Source organism: Anguilla anguilla, chromosome 15 (assembly GCF_013347855.1).
Source record: "Anguilla anguilla isolate fAngAng1 chromosome 15, fAngAng1.pri, whole genome shotgun sequence".
Taxonomy (NCBI): Eukaryota; Metazoa; Chordata; class Actinopteri; order Anguilliformes; family Anguillidae; genus Anguilla; species Anguilla anguilla.
Genome location: NC_049215.1, coordinates 25,058,079 through 25,075,834, shown reverse-complemented (window position 1 = coordinate 25,075,834; position 17,756 = coordinate 25,058,079). Strand labels below are relative to the sequence as shown.

At 45.4% G+C, this 17,756-nt stretch overlaps 1 protein-coding gene and 1 long non-coding RNA gene across 7 annotated transcripts in view; both read right to left on the bottom strand.

Moving 5' to 3' along the window:
* Nucleotides 1-402: 402 nt before the first annotated feature.
* LOC118213871 lies at nt 403-14,703 on the bottom strand. Its single transcript, XR_004762534.1, has 3 exons — nt 14,612-14,703; nt 11,511-11,667; nt 403-480 (listed from the first exon to the last, which is right to left on the bottom strand). It is a non-coding gene; the product is annotated as an uncharacterized LOC118213871 (long non-coding RNA).
* Nucleotides 14,704-15,246: 543 nt separating this feature from the next.
* The window catches only part of LOC118214185 (BCL-6 corepressor-like), a 64,744-nt gene continuing 62,234 nt past the window's right edge, over nt 15,247-17,756 (bottom strand). For all 6 annotated transcript variants that reach the window (XM_035393860.1, XM_035393865.1, XM_035393861.1 and 3 more), the window contains one exon: nt 15,247-16,423. In XM_035393860.1, the coding sequence (XP_035249751.1) occupies nt 16,129-16,423 (295 nt within the window). In that variant the 3' untranslated portion in view covers nt 15,247-16,128. The remainder of the gene's footprint in view (nt 16,424-17,756) is intronic.

Here is a 17,756-nt window from a genome sequence, read left to right as displayed (position 1 = left end):
CAGATATCTCGCCAGTGTGCTGTGGTAGACGCCAAACTCTGAACTGGGAAGAAAAACAGGGGATAACCATAAAAATAAGACGGGGAATAAGTGGACTCATCCCGCATCCTGCAGGAAATCACTCCGCCACACCCCGAACAGCAGCTGGTGCCTCGTTGGGTCCCCTCAGCCGGCCCAAGGGGTCGGTTAGTTTTGCGTGTTTTCGGCTTTTTACAGACGAAAAACAGGCCGAAACACGCGCAGACTTCATGAGGCGGTTTGAGCGGGGCTGTTCCAACTGCCAGCCAGGGGGAGGAACGCACGGGAGGCAGCCAGAAAGCCTGATCCAAAACAAAAAGCAGAGACGAGGCCGCGAAATCGCGGCTGCACTGACAGCGTGCGGGACGAGGCGTCTCCCGCCCTCACATTCCCACGGCTGGCTCCTCACCGCACAGAGTTCCGGCGGCGTCACATTCCCTTTCCGCCCAATGAGAGAGCAGCCTGGATATAAAAACCGACACAAATGTATCCCGGTGTGAAGTCGTCGCAAAAACGCCATAAACTGGATTTTTACAACGTGAGCACCTCCTCAAAATATGAAAACTGTGTGAGTGGCATGAACATGAGCTCAAGCTTGTGAGAAGGGACTGCATGCAGCTCATGATGATGCTGCCGCATGTACCCCAACAAAACACATGTTGTGTATGCATTAAATCCCATAATGGTGGGTCTAACACAAGAAAACAGATGCTTATCTTGAAAAGGACTTCATACCTAGAGCGAAATATGGTGTGGAATATTCAGTGTTATGGGCTGGTTGAGGTAAACGAAGCCATGAACTCCTCACGGACCAAAACATTTTAACGCTTCAGAAAAAAAAAAATTTTCCTTTTTTTTTTTTATAAATCCTTTTTTGATCATCTTTATCAAGGAGTGCCACTACAGGACCAGTCTATTTATGTGATAAAAACATATAGTCTAAGATATAATTTTGGTGTTTAGTAATTAGTATCAGTCCTGTATTTTCAGTTCTGCCTCTACTTTTCATATAAAAACTCACATCATCGCAATCCGGGATTGGCGACCTTGTCTATTTTCCTTCCTGCCCTAAAAAAAACATGAGGAGTCCGTCTGTCTTGGCTGCCACAGGCAGCAGCTGCCGCCTTTCAAAGCAGCCTAATTTATTTGCCTGAGCCGCGGAGTCGGCGCGAGCGAGAGTGAGAACTGAAGGGGAGGGGGGCCGGCGGGGGGAGGGCTGTCTGTATTTTCAGCGGTTCTCGCGCTGCGACGCCCTTTCCGAAGCCTGCTACGGATAATGGTGGGAGCGCGGAGGAAGCGCGGAGCTGCCGGCTCTCTCCGAGCCAAGCGCTACGAAAGTGTTTACGAGCGCAGTCAGCGCGTACAATGCCTTCGGGAAGGGAAGTCGGGCCGCTTGGCAAGCGCAGCAAAGCTGCACCCGTCGATTTAATACAGGCGGTAAGGACAAGGGACGTTTTGGGGACAGGCGCTCAAAAGAAAGGGCAGTAACACTTTATTTCTCTGTAAATGGAGGGGGACAGAAATACATGATAAACGCGTTGGCAACTATGGAATTATAGTTAGGAACAAAGTTTGCAGGGGAAAGAAAAGCAAAACTCCCACCATTTAATTGGACTGTGAACAAAATCTTTCAGTTTTTTATTTAGCAGAAAACGTCTTACATGTTCCCTAAATAGCTGTAGCATCAGACTAGTGGCTCATATATTACAAAATGGCTGGAAAGCAGGATGGATGTCCATACAAGATAGCTATCACCCTGAAATAGCTGGGAACGCTACCATCTGCAGCAATTTGACTCTTACTAGCAACCTAAGAGTGGCACTTAATAATTTCTTAAATCATACAATAATGAAAACGTGCGTCTATTAAATACAAGGGCTAGAGGCTATTTGTCTTACTAGATTAAATAAAGTGACTATCAATTATATCGCTCAATAGAAAGTTTTTCATTTTCAGAGTTTTACCTGCACAAGCCGTTGCTAGCTAGTTATTGGGGATGCCGGATAATGTGTATGGAAAATAATGGACCTGTCCTTCACTATTTTTGTTTTAAATAAACATTGAGCTGGCACATGCCCATAGCCCCTTTTACTGAGTCCAGTACCACACACAGAAAGGCAAAATAGACACATAGGACATCTGAACACATCACCATTCAATGCTAGCTTTTCTCTCTTAGATTAGGATACCAAACCGTTTGGTGTGTGCAGTGGGGTCCTGCTTTTTTTAACATGGATGCCTTCTTTTATAATTCCCTTCTTACAAATTGTGATTATTTAACAATAAAAAAAAATTTTTTTTTAAACAATGCAATAGGGGGTGGGGGCAAGACACCATTCAGGAGGGCACTTGTCTGAGTGACAGGTCTAAAAGGGCTCAAGCCCCTCCTGACCTCTCTCTGCACGTGTGTGGTAAGGACGTTCGAAAAGCGCCAGAATGCATGAGATAGCCAGACCGTGTTGTTCGGTAAGGGCATAAAGGTGGGTATCTGAATGTAAAAATACTGACTGCCTGTGAAGAATGCAAATACATAGAACGCATCAGGGCAATATTAAAACATTATTCCACACGCAGGAGGATCAGAGCAAGCACATACCCAGACATTTAAGACTGGCCAAGTATGGATAAAAGCTACTGATCCAAAATTATTATTGTCAACATCATAAGGTTCATGTTAGTAAACATATAAAGGCTAATTAATGGTGTTTACATGGATATGTACAGAGGAGATATTAAAGAGCTCTCGATTGTAGTTAGACATAATTGTGCAAGATTGGGTCCAACTCAACCAACAGCAATGCGCCTCGTCTTGAATTAGCCAAAATAAAAAATAAAGTGCACTGCTCCATTTACTTTAACAAGACGCGGCTGTCGTCTGACTTGCAAACAAGCATACCCGGCACATAAAACGGTGATAACTGAACATATAGGCTTTGCTCTCCCGCTCAGATAAAAAAAAGGGTCTGATTCTGAGACCCTACTGGTCAGAAAAGGGCTGCCCCTGTAGGAATGCACAGAACTGATCAGCGCTGGACTGATCAGAGTCCAGCCTAAACGCCGTGTTGTGTAATTATGCGCAGCGAACGCCGTTCCGAGCTTCTTCGGGAAATTAGAAGGGGCCCCGCGAGGCCGGGGCTGGCGTTTCCGCGGTGATTGTTGTAAGCGATCCATAACGATCTGCAGGTGGAACTCGCTGATTAATAGCGGCTGCTCCAGGCACCGCTGCGTGCAAAAGGACTTCCTGCAATCTGACCCGCCCGGAGTCCGTCTCCTGCTCCCCGCTATCCGGCCCCGCCCGAGTCGCTCCAGCGCGGCTCCCCGTCCAGCGCTCAGCCGTGCAAACCGCGAAGCCGCCGCCGCCGCCGCTGCCGCTGTGCGTGAGCGTTCGACTGGAAGAACAGATGGCTGGATCTTTAAAGAGAGCGTGCGACTCCTGTACGAGGGTTTGTTTGCACACAGCGCCTTATAAAATCCTCCCTCAGCACAAGCGTACCTTTGAACGCGCGAGGCGTGCCGTCCTAGGCGGAAAGCCTGGATTTTCATTTCCGCCGATTCCAAGCGCTGCTAAAGCTAACGCTTGCTTCAGTGTGTACCTGGAAGCGTTCTGAAAGATTAAAAATGAAACTCGCAGGGCTCACTTTCCTACTCTTTTTTTCCCTGGAAGTTCAGACCAGCGCTGAAGTTTTAACACAGACGCTATATCCTGGAGCACGAGGGGAGTTTGGGGTGGAGGTGGATTTTAGTGCAGTGGCAGTTCTTCCTGCCACCTCTCACAGAAAGGTAAAGGTTGTGGGTTAAATTTGGGAGCTTCCCTTTCGTCCTGGAAAAACTGTCAATAAGTAAGCTGACTTATACAATTCATAAATATGTTTTAGGCTATTTCATTTAAGTATGAAATACAACTGAAATGATCCAACTCCCTTTCATGTCTACAGCCTCAAGCTGGAGCGTGAGATGGGTGAAATCTCACCAGGTTAAGTGGGCAGTTATATTCAGACCTACAGAAATGACTAAACCCAAAGCCTGAATTTCCAGCGGAAACTCTACAGTATTTGTACTTCACTTGAATAATTGATTTTAGTGAGAGAAATGAGCACGTTCTGCTCATGCCAGTTGGCACACACTGGTCATAGGGTGGCCATCGCTCCCAGCTGACTGCTCTGTACCTGTATCCTATCTAATTTAGCGCCCATGTGATCGATATGCCATTCTATCACCCCCATGAGAAAGGTGCTTTGAAACACTGGGCTTTGTTTGATGTTTTTGAAGTATAAATTAGAATAAATAATATAAGCTACTCTATTTTTGCTCATGTGCCCTGTTTTTGTTGACTGCACATGTTAAAATAATTTCACATGGAGTGAACCCATGACTTCATTGGAGATGGTGTCAACTGCTACAGAGACTGCGCCTTGGCTTGGAAACCAGTGGAATGGCCTTTATAGTCATGACTCACTTTTTTTAATTAAAACATTTTTAGCTGCACTTTCAATTTGGTTTTTGGGAGCTCGTATTGGCAATAAATTGTTGCGTAACCATCCGCATTAAGTGCAATAAGTAGATTATCCAGTATTCCACTGAATAAGTAGTTATGAATAAATAATGCTCGTATGTGTAGGTAGCTAAAGGCACTGCAAGTTTGTAAAATGTCCTTAAATGTTTCAATTGAGGAAAAGTTTTCTTGGGGGACCCATCATTTACATGTAATAACATTTAAATAACTATAATAATAAGTGCTGTGAAATTTCTGCAGGGATTTAGGCCCCGTGGCACAGAGGTATGTCCTCCTTCATAAGTCCATCTCCCCCTTTCTGATCACCCCCCCCCCCCCTAAAATGTACCCCCCACCCGTGCTGCGTTTAAGCAGTAATAACCTGGCGGAGTGTGCGGTCTGCTTTTACATTCTGCCCTGGTCCCTGGAGACTCCCTCTCTGATTTCCTCTCAGCAGAGAGAGAGAGAGAGAGAGAGGGGAATAATGCAGCTCTTTCAGACTCCCCCACCTTTTGTCTGAAATTGCAGGCGAACGCCCACCCTTCGCTCAGCGGCACAACGGAACCGCGCGGTGCCCTGAAAGGCGGTCACCCCCCCCCACCTCCCCCCTCAACCCCCCTCCCTCCACCCCACCGCAAATTAATTAGTTTAGAGGTTATTCAATCCAAAGGAGACTGCTTTTCTTAAAACTGGAAATGTGTGATTGTCTTTCACAAGCAGACCCACCCAGCACACACGCATGCATGCACACACACACGCACACACACACGCACGCACACACACACACACACACACACACCGCCCCCGACAGCTGCAATAAAGCTGCGAACCCCCCCCCCACACACATTACCACCCCCTAGCCGCACGTGCCCCGCATCCTCGCTTTGACAGATGTGTCCCATCTCTCTCCCTCCCTCCCTCCTCTCTCACTCCCCTCCCTCTCTCCCTCCCTCCCTCCCTCCATCCATCCCTCTCTCTCTCACCCTCCCCCTCTCCCTCCCTCCATCCATCCCTTGCTCTCGCTCTCTCTCTCTCTCTCCCCTCCACTGGAATGTGACACTGTGGTCGGCTGCCTTCAATGTCACTGCTAATAGATAAGGAGGGGATTATCCTGCGCTACAATGCCTCTGACGAGGGGGAGAATAATTACCTTGGCTAATGTCATCTAATTGATTTTTAATTAAGTAAGCAGCCCCCCCTCCCCTCCGCTCAAATATGGCTCAGGGTGCATACTTATGGGTGCCCAAATATTGCTTTTTTTTTTTTTTTTTAACTGTTCAAAAATGTCATTTTAAGTTTTTGCTCCCTTTAGAAAAAGAAAAACAAGACTTCCCTCAGAAAAGAATACAAGACTTATTTTTGTATTTTTGCAATAACATTTCAGGTGATGGCAGTTGACCATGAAAAAATTGTGGAAAGGTGGCATGTTAAATTAATATGCGTTTCATTTTACAAATAACTGCTTGTTATTAACCATTTCATGCTTAGGTTTTGTTTTGGGACCAATGGCAGTCATAAATCCAGTTGAAATGCCATGATAATGTATTCAGAATGAGTACTGACAATGCATAATGTAGAATGAACCAAGCTGACTGAGATATAACTCAAAGCCAGTGCACTTACATTGCAGTACTATATAATACTATCTGTGTTTAATTAGAAATCTCTCACCGATTAGCTGAATGTGTCTCCACACAGGCTAATGTAAAACTTGGGCATACTCTCTGAGGAGGTGGGTTTATGAGTGAATTCTGTAGCAAAGTGGAGGAATTAGGGCAGTTGGAGAATTACATTTATGACCATCATTCCAATAAAGTGTTAAGCCACCACTGTAATATTTCATCTGTGATCTTTAATGATCATACTGTAAACTGCCTGCCCTCAAAGCAATGAGTCTCAAATGCCCAGTTTGGAGAATTCTTTAACAAACATCAAATCTGGTCACCCAATCACCAGCCATTTTAATTATGATATGATCAATATGATCATTACTCGTACATAAATCGGCAGATAGAAATAAATATTAATTCCACAGTTAATTCTCCATGAAACACCGCAAAAGGTTATCAATATGTAGAAGCCCTTTCACTGAGAGAGCCAAGCGCGCTCTCTCTCTTTCAGGCCGAAAAACCAAAAAGTAAAAATCTCTGGGCCGGACGAGGTGCGTGCGCATGAGAGGGGATGAGATGGGACAGGACACATTCAGATACCGCGGACCCCAAAACAGCATGAGGCTCAACGATTAGCGCCCCCGCCAAACCAATCGGCACGGCAACATCTGGGCCCGGGTCGCGTGGGCGAGGGGAACGCCGCCTCTCCGGCCCCGGGGAAAGGCCCCGACAGCAGGCTGGCGAAGGCCCCGGGGGCCCCCTGGCTTCCAGGAGCCTCCCGGCCCTTCCACGCAGACGTGGCGCGCTGCCACCGCGCACCCCCTCCTGCCGACGAGACGCGTGACATCACATGACCCTCGCATGACCCGGGGAGGCGAACGCGTCGTACGCATCTGCTCTGCGCCTGGGCCACGCTCGGACACGTTCGTTACCCCCACCCCACCCCCCCCCACGTGTAAGCATAGCCAGGAGAAAATAGATTACCTCACCTGATGGAATTGTTGCTCTGTTGCAATCTGACTTCGGGATTCGGGGGGGTTCAGGTGCCATCGAGCACTTTCGGGAAAACACAAGGTTTGTTTGTGTGGGCGTAGACGCTGTTTGTTTAGATTGGCTCGGTGAGTAAATGCTCATTGATCTGGTTGTGTAAACACGTATCCAGCGCCGGTGCGATATAGGGCAGGGGGCCCTGCCGTCCAGCTGACAGTCGCGTAAGCTGTAGACACGGAGAAGCAGGCAATTCGTTTCCGCGAGAATGAACTGGGCGGTTCTACAGCCAATCATTACCGTAGAATATTTAAGTCAGTATTTGCATACATACTACTGTGATCTGTATCTACGCGCAAATGGTGTTGCTGATCATTTGAGCTGCACAAAAGCAGATTCCTAAAAGGCTTCGGTTGGAATGGAAAAAAAAAAAGTAATGGACTATGAATATTCAAATCGTGTTATGATTTGGCACTGAAAATGAGTGCTTTCCCGCAGCAAGTAATATGAGATTACATAATGATTATGGCTATCAGACCTCAGCCCCAATGGACATTTCAGTGTTCATTTACACAGACACACACAAACACACACTCGCACTCACACACAGATGCACAAACGCACACACACACGCGCACGCACACGCGCACACACACACACACAGGAGCGCACACACACACAAACACACACTCGCACTCACACACGCACGCGCGCACACACGTACGCGCGCACACACGCACGCGCACACACACAAACACGTGCACGCACACACACACACAGGAGCGCGCACACACACAAACACGTGCACGCACACACACACAGATAAAACCGAAACGCAGACAGAGCCCCCCGCTGTGATGAAGGGTAGACATTAATCTTCTGGTGCCGTCCTGACAGCAGCGCTCCCCTACCCCGCAGCCCGCTCCTAGGTCGCCGGGGAAACGTCCGATATCCCCGGCGCGCCGCGGCCATCGCGTCTCATCGCCTTCAGAGCGCCGCGCACACGCACGCCGTTCCACGCGCCGCAGATCTGACGCGGTTTCAACAGGCCTCCGTCCCTCCGAACGCACACCCCGAAGAGCTCATTTCTCACTGTTCTGCTCAGCTCGACGGTTCGGGAAACTTGGCAGCCCCTGCGCCACCATTCTAATCAACAAGTATATGGTTAACTTTACATGGCAGAGGATTTATTCAGTCAAGTCCAAATAATAATAATAACAATAATAGGCTGTTAATGGAAGGTATGGTTCAATTCGCAGCCCTTCAAAAAGATCCAGCCATTTCATCCAGGAAGAGAAGGTGTGATTACGAGCTCACATCACCCATCATTTCCCTGCAGTTTCTCACTGTCCTCGTCTACTTCTCGTCTGCATCCCTTAATTGAGCTGCTATTAATGGGGCTGATGGGATGAGATCGCCGCGTGGCTGGCTCACGTTACAGGCCCTGATAACATTCCTACGATGCAGTGGAGAACAGTCTCTGTGGGTGGGTGGGTGGGTTTTAGGGAACTGAAGCTTCTGCACAGGAAGGATGTTGACTGTAGATTTTTTTTAAATTTTAATATATTAACATTTACATGAATATTCAAGCAGCGCAAAGGTATTCAGAAAAAAATCTCACGCACTTGCTAGCTAGACTCTTTTCAAGTTGTGTAAAAAAAAAAAAAAAATGCAATACCGTGAACAAATTCATTATTTCACATACTGTATATTGAAAATACATTACTGATATACGAGAGCCCATTTTTACACATTTTGCCATGCATTTGAAACGCATCATAAAATACATTCTAAAATGTATGTGAAATACATTTTTTTCCAAACCCGTAGCTTGGTTCAACAATTGTTTTTCCTTTAATGAAAAATGATGGATAGGCTAGCTTTGGCTAAAAGGCAATAGACTAAAATAGGTGTGATTTTGAAGACTAGAAAAAATTTAGCATGTGATAAGCAACACATCATTGTCAAAATTAGAACATTTTAATGTCTAAATTTCTAAGAATAATAATTATTGAATTTTACTAGCCTATCAAACCAAGCCCATCTGGGTGTGCTGCATAAATACCAGATTTCCTCCCTCGATGTCAATAAAAAGGGCTCTTCCACCATGCCTCCCCAGCAGAACCCCCCCTGCAAAGGCAGGAAAAATCCACCGCATGCAGCCCTTTGTCATAGCACGACTGCAACCCCACAAACACGACCATATGGTGCTACAACCCCCGCCACTGAAAATGAACGACTTCGGCCAGATTGCAATGCATTGCATTGTGTCAATGTGATTGCCTGATTGAAGTTTGTTTAAAAAATCAGAACCATATAATACAAAATACCCAATTTGAAAATTTTCACATCCTTAAGAGACGTCCATCATCCTAGAATCACAGCTAGGAGCTCAGAAACTGTACTTTACGATGCAGTTGGAATTTTGAATCTTTTCCTTCAACTGTACACTGAGGACCACAAGTCTTGTGATCTCAATATGCAAATTAGGGTGGATGTACAGTAGATAAGAGCCAGCAACAATGCCAGTTAACTGATTCTTACAGTAGACATTCTGAGGAAGCCATTTCACTATAGTTTTACTCTAGAATTAGAGTCCTTAGCCTTTGCAGGCGAGCAATATTTGTACTGGCCAACAAACGTGAACAGAAGTGGGGAGCAGGGGCCGTATTTCTGATTTTCAAGCAAACGTCGGGCCTTAATTACTTAATTAGCCCTAACATTTACGCCATTCTGACATTTATCTGCATTTGTTGATAAGCGTGTGAATGCCAGCTGAAACTGCTCATGTCCCTATTGAAGAATTTTACCGTGATCTAATCTACAAGTGAACCAATGTTGGCATATGCAGCCAATTAGCCAGGGTAATTAGTGAAAGCAAAATCCTACATACACACAACCCTCCAGGACCAGACTTGCCCACCCTTGGACTATAAACAAATATTGCAGTAACATATTTATTTGACCAAGAGATTAAATTAATTCAAAACTTGCAAGTATACTCAATTGCTAAACACAAAATCATGTTCAGATGACAACTGTTGCATTCAACACGAAAACAATTTTGCCAGAAAGCGTAAATTCTAACTTTTATTGTGAAAGTTCCCTACTGACACAGCATAACATTAGCCAGCTAACTTTGCTAGTTATTCCATCTGAGCAATGATGTATTCCTTTTTGTAAAGCTACATTTAACTTTTACATTACTTAATTACTTTTATTATTTAAAAAAACTGTTCACACATCTGCTTATACAACAAGCCATGATGTCTTTGCAGTCCCTACAGTACAGTCAGTACTGGTAAAGTGATAAACAGGCACATTAACATATTCCTGAAACGCGCTAATTTTCCATCGCCGTTAATTTATGGGGGGGAGGGACATAGACATATATATGTCTATGGGCAGGGAGATCACCTTGTTGACGTCAATAACAAGGTCTACAATGAACAAGAACTGATTGCATTCAGGATGGAAAAAAACTCGGATAAATATTTAATATAACAGTATTGTAAATCTTTGTTCTTTATTTATAGTTATTAAATTATTTTGATTGCACGGGGTCTTTAACTTATAGTTGATAACGTATAACTTATTCTGTAAATCTTACAGTATATTATGATATATTGGGGGTCATATTGAGATTGGTTTGGACTAGTAAATTAAAATCCCTGCCCTGCTTAATTTTGAAGCTGGGCATTTTTTAAATCCTATGAATGTATTTATTTATCACCCTGGCAGACCCCGATGCTGCAAAATATAATTAATCGATTGTACTACTTTGACTGCATGAGATTCAATAGGCTACACCCGAAATACCGCTGGCATTTAGCGGGATGCGTTTTCGCTAGTTAATACCAAACCAGGTGTCTTGTTTTAAGGATAAGGTGCTGATGCAAGCTGTAACGTTTTTAGCCGATCTTTTGCTTTCTTTGGCAAGGTGCCACTTTCTCTTGGCGTTACAACATTGGCTAACTAGAACCATCGAGCATTGAGCTTTCATCAAGAGAAATTTATTTCCATACAGTAAAATACATTTCGGACCACCACAGGCAAGCTACAGTAGCAATTTTCAGTTAGCAGGTCATAGGCGAACAGCTTATTTACATCGGTTGGGGCACTGCCACACCATGCAGGTTTTCCTGAATTAAGTTTTAAATCTCTTGCTTGTTTTCAATCACCTATTCTCTCCTTTTGCTTCAATTTGACCTCGTCAAATCTAATGGTGTTATGACAAGGTTAAATATGAATACTTTAAATATTTTAGTTTTTAAAGGTCCCCCATTATACTATTGTTGGCTATTTTATATTTTCCCACAAGGTCTATCAAACATGTCAATGTTTTTTATTAAGGGAAAAATAATGCAACCCATTTTCAAAACAAAGTTAAGTGAGCTTCTTACCCTTTTATCTGAACAGGCTGTCTGGGCGTTGCGCGTTTCTTTCCACATGCTCTGCGTTGATTGACCTGGAATAACACGGGTGCCCCTCCTTCCCATCGCCTGCCCACGCTCAGCTACGGTGTTACGCCAAAAACTGTGACCGTCAAAGTCTGTAACCCTAGAAAAGTATTCGACCTGGTTAAAACTACGGGAAAAACACTGAGAGATTGACCAAATATTGTCCAGGTGAAGTCTCACACTGAAGCAGGTGAAGTTGTCACTAAAGCATTTTGTGGGTGCACACACCTGATCCTGATGCTACTAATCAAGGTGCTTAGCAATGACTCTACTGATTGATTATCACACAGGCCCTTTCTGGAACCCCAGCTCTAAAACATGAAAAGCACCTAATTAAGAAAAATGAACAGCTTGTTAAAATTCTGGGATTGCCGTTGAGGTTGGAATGAAAACCAGATTACACAGGGGTCCCCCAGGACCGAGTTTGAGAACCACTGCTCTAGAGCACCTAGAAAGGAAAGCTAATTTGTGAGATTGGGTTTCATTAAACATTCTGAAATCTGATTGGTTGGTTCTACCATGTTTTAGGTTCCTTGGTAGCTGATGGATCATGAGAATTTACCCATTTGAATCATCCCCCCAGCTCTAGATCCACATACACCAGATCCTCCCCTGAAGATGGCTGGACCTATCTAGTATCATCCTGGTCAATAAACTTGCTGTATTGTAAAGCAGGTCACTGTTCCTGGAGAGCTGCAGCTTCTGCTGCTGTTTTGTTGCTACTCAGAACCCAATTGGTCGATTGAAACACTTTATTACACAGTTATATCTCCTGGATTCTTGGGTGTGTAATTTTATTTATTTATTTTTTTAAGTGGAAAAGGAAAATCAGCAGACCCTGTGGCTCTCCAGGACTGGGATTGGGGAGCCCTACTGGGAGGTCATAAGCTTGAAGAGTGAGGCTGATGCAGAGAAGTTGTGCATTCGGGGGATGTGCCACCAGGGAGCCCTTAATCGCGTGGATAGAATCCTGCTTTACGACAAGTGACTGAACATGATAATGAGCTCGTGTTCTAATTGTGAAATGCGTCCATTCCATTCCTGTATATCTGGAATGGAATTTGTTGGGCAGAGGTCCAGTTCACTCGCTATCCTGCACCATCAGTACACTGGCAGGGCATGGAAAATTCCTACCGGTCCTCTATCATTCGCCCGATATGGCTGCGCATCGGGCATTCCTCAGATCTGGAATGTAGGCACGTTTTAAATTTAACTGTCAGTCTTGCAGAACGTCAGTATTTTTAGGCGATGCCTTCATGGCGTCTTCCGCGCAGCGCTGTCTGGAATACCTGGGAAGATTAATGCGTGCGGAGAGAAGGGAGATCTGATGCTTCTGGGCCCTACGGATAGCAGATGTTCCCCTCCTGATTTACCCTTGGCTTAAAAAAAAACGTTCAAATGCACGTGATAAATATTTCAGCGAAGAAAAACATTCGGCGGAGCCGAAACCGCTAAACCTGACAATCCCTGGCCAGAGAGCTTTAAAAAAAGGTGGCAAAGGTGAGGCGGCTCACATAATTAGAATCTGTGAGGCATAACGCCTGTCTTGGCAGGGTTAACCATGCATACATCATTCCCTTCACCTTCCCTCACACCACGCAAAACACTCCCGGTTGCCAAGTCCTTTGCGAGTCACTGTCCTACTACGGCCACAGCGGGTGACGATATGGAGCCACGGTTTAGGAGTCGGAGAAACTGCCTTTTATAATTAATTGGAACACAGCACTAAAATAAAACGGCTCCAACGCTTAGGCCACTACCTTAATAGAGGTACACCTCCATTTTAAAAGCCATTTCCCAGATCACACTATTGCAGTCTTGCAATCTTGCAGCTCTAGCTCAAGCCTGGATCCTGGAGATCAGTTTTGGAAACACGCATGTGATCACAACCCCCATATAATACTGAGCTCCAGTTTACTGCAAAACGCAAGCAGACCTACAGGCCACATGCTGCATAATTGCATGCGCAAAATTTAAGTCACAATCGTAAGAGCTGACGTCAGTCTTTAAAGCGTCTGTCTAAAGGAACCACAGCCATGACTACTCCAGGACTGGTCCAGCTCCCAATTACAAAGCCCATTTAATAGTCAGTTGCGGCGCATCAGTAAGGGTGTGCGTGCAAAATATTGCCGTGATAGCCCTATACTAAATGCTATACTCATAAGCAGAAGCCTAGGGGAAGCAGATTACCATGAAACTACTTAGTCTGCGGCACATAATTTCCCCTCCCCCCACACACACGCACACACACGTACTCACACACACACACGTCATTTCTGACACTGCACTCAGCCTGCAGAGAAAAGCCAAGGGATATTGATACTTAGCAGCCTAATGCCCCTCATAGCAACTATGGAGATTAGCCTCTCCCAGAGATCTGCCTTGAGAAATTCCGTTTTACCCAGCCTTACTCCTGCTGCCAGGGTGATCCAGTGCACTGCACATGTGCCTACGTGCATATGAGAGAGAGAGACCACAGGTTTGTGGAACATATGTTGTCACCATCGGTTTAAAAAAATCAAGAACACATTGCTACAAGCATCACTGGGCTCTGGTACAAAAATGTAACTGAGGTATTGCTCTGTGAAGAGACATTTATTTTCCTGCTGCATGATAATTAAGGAATCATGCATTACTTTCATTTATTATTATTATTATTATTATTATTATTATTATTGTTGTTGTTGTTGTTGTTGTTGTTGTTATTGTTGTTATTCTTCTTATTATTATAAAACTATCAAATTAGATAGCAAAAGTAAACAAAGGAAAACAGAAGGCTAAACAAGGGTGGCTATAAAATACATTTGAGAACTTACAAGTGAGCAGGGGCCATATTATCCCTACTGTATCACTGCCTTGATGGCAGGTATTGATTGGCAGGGCCCAAATAATCCGAGTCCACCTGCCACCCCCGACCCCCCACCCCCATTCCCCTGTCCCCTTGCCTCTGCACCAATTTTTCCACTTGCTGCAGTTAGCCCAAATCTAATCAAGCCTCAAGTGGCCGTTGCATTTCCCCTGCAGGACGAGCGCATTATTCTTACCCCTGGCTTCCAAATTCCATTTCGAGGCTTCAAAGCTCACAGTTGGCCGTCTGTGCCATCAGTAATTTCGCGTCGCGCGGAGAAGGGCTCGGCCGTCCAGACTAGCAGAATGAGGCTTAATGGCCACCTGGCCGCTTAGCGATAAAACCGCCGTATCGGCACATCAATTTGCATTTTTAAAGGCAGAGAAAGCAAAGAGGGGGGCCTGCTGTATATCGTGAGTAATGCGTTTCTGTGCTCATTTAACTGGCCGCTTTAAGCCATTTTCTGACGTACTTTTATGACGGCTTTGTCCTTGAGTGAACTCGCCTTGTAAGTCAGAGCCGCAGAAGGATTCTCTTTTGTTTTAGGATATTAAAGATCAGTCGCGTGAACAAGTTCTGTTGGTTTTTCCCTTGCATTTGTTTTGCGAAGTCGGCGGTATTTGTTACTTTCAAGGGTCAAGGAAATATTATTTTTCAAATGTTTTTATTTTTTCCATGTTTTAGCACGTGGTGCCACAATTGCATTTTGGTAAGCGATACGGTCATGTTTAGAGCCACAATACAGGTGTGCTTCGCCGTTACACAAATACACCATGGCATGGAAATGCCACAAATATAAAGATGCTGGAACTATTAGCAACGACATAGCACTGTAGGTGTTGGAGATTCTCTTTTTATTGCCATTTATTTTAAAGGAACTTTTTTTTGTAAAATATAAATACAAATGGGGCATTTTTAATTACAAAGTTTAAACACGTCTCCAAAAACAATAAACACACCAGTCAGACAGTACTGTAATCGACACCCCGCTATTTACAAGTTCAAGCACGTTTCCTGTTAAACAGCTTATATCATTTTATCATTAAAACTTCTTTATTACTTTACAAAAGACACATGAAAATATCTTAAATTCTTATCTTAAATAAAAGATAAAAGGAGAAAAAAAAGCAAGTTTGAACACATAAGTGCTCCTGAAGGAGGAGCCGTATATGGAGAAATGACACAGAAGGACGTGTTTCCTACGAATACAAACTCCATATTCAAAAATAACTAGCGTTCAAACCATGTTTATTCACCTGACTAAGGTAGGCAAGTCTGTAAACCAACAAAGAAGTGCACTGCATAAATTAAAATAAACCATACGAGAGCCTGTCCCACTGTAGTCCCACGTGACTGTTCATAGCCTCAACGCGGCCTCTCCATTCAAACCAGCTTCTCAGCCCAAAAATTAGCAGTGGAAAACAGAACTTTTTCTTTTGTAAGGGGAAGGGAAGGCAGTGTATATAAAATAAAACCAACTAATCGAAAAAGAATTATATTTATTATATAGTTATATATATATATATTTATATATTTATAAAAATAAGAATTGTTAAATTAAAGGTCTCCTTCTGAATGGTACAGGACATATCTTGCGCATTTGTGTTTCCTTGAGCTCTGGAAGAGCTAGGCCATTGACAGCCGCGTTCCTCTGGTCCTATGTACAGACTGTGCGTGTCCAGGGCTGCCCTCCAGAGAGAGGGAGGGAGGGTGTCATGACCTCTCCACGGCAACGGGATCCCAGTGATTGTCCAGGCACTCCAGGGAGGAGCCCAGCCTGGTGGCCAGCTCGGCGCTGATCTCCACCAGGTCCAGGAGCTCCTTGCTGTCGGGCGTGAAGCCCTCCAGCTCCTCGGGGCAGGAGAAGAGCTGGCTGAGGGAGGCCTGCCTGTAGAACTCCGCCTCGGCGACGGTCACCACGTCGATGTGCGGGAACGCCGCTCGGAACGCTGCCGGCGACATTCTCAGCCTCCTCAGCACGTCCGACAGCAGCAGCCAGTTCCGGGGCCTGAGGGAGGGACGGAGGGAGGGGGGAATGTCAGAAATACAGCAGATGCGTTTGGGTAAAAACACAAGCCACTCGCTTCAGTGGTTTCTGTTACACTTTTCCTGTGTTTCTTCTTCCAGTGTTTAAACCAGCATAATGAACTCCCTCCCCAAAGAAAAAAAAACGTGTTTTCAGTCATGTAGTTTACACGGACAATCTTAACATGCCTGTACGCGCACTCATCCACGTACCCACCTGACCCCTGGCATTTTGGACACTGACAGAGCATCACGTAGTTTATTTGTTTATAAATGCTTTACTCCCCCCCCCCCCCCTCTTCCTTCCAAGCCTCTCAGAAAATCAGGGCCGGGGAACAGAGTGGGAGACAGCCATTAGCACAGCGCCAGGCGAGGGGTGGGGGGCGGCTGGGGGGTGGGGGGGGGGGGCGCGCAGCCTGGCGGCTGCGGCGGGAGGGAGTCAGCTGTGCGGCGAGAGCGTGGGAGGCAATTAGCCGCTTGTTTTTGTCTCGCGTGCGAGCATCAGCGCCAGTCCCCGCTCCCCGTGTCACGGCCGCCATTATTTAAGAGCAATCAGCTGACACGGCAGGAGCTATTCCAGCCCCCCCCCCCAGCACACACATATATTATTTCCTTCTAGATCTCCCCTTCTCTCCTCACACTGCCAACTAATGACCCCCCCAGCCCTCCCCTCGCGCCCAGGTGAGACTTATTACTTTATCAATACCCGGGTAATGACGGTGTCGCGAGCGGCCATTTAATTAAAACCCCTAAATGACGGCAGTCACAAAAAGTAGGCCCAGGAGTCCGGGCCACTGGTAATTACCAATCTCGCAACAGAATCCCTAATGAAGGCGGGACTGACAGATTGTCCTTCAATGACAGAATATTCATCTCCTTTTTTTTTTTCTTTCGTCGATGAAGGACAGAATCCGAGCGGTCGACGGACCGGGGATCGGCCCCAGCGTGGTGGCAAGCGCTGGGGGTTTGGGGGGGGGGGGTTTGTCGGAGGGGGTCTGCAGGTCTACCGATAATTTGATTTGGAGAGGTGGTCACGATAGCAAGGAGGTAAATGAAAGGACATAATGAATGGATCTGGTTATACATTCATTTTCCTTCATAGCTGATGGATCTTACGGTAAAAACAACCCAGACAGTGCAAACGGCTTTGTGTTAAGCCATCCGGAAACCAAATCAAATACCAAACAGCACTTCCCCAAATCGCACCTCATGCACAAAATTCACTTTCCCAAATGGATGAGCGGCCCAGGTGAGAGAGCACTCTGGTCTCCACAGTGATAAATATTCTCATTAGTCACAGTGACCCAGGGGGAAAC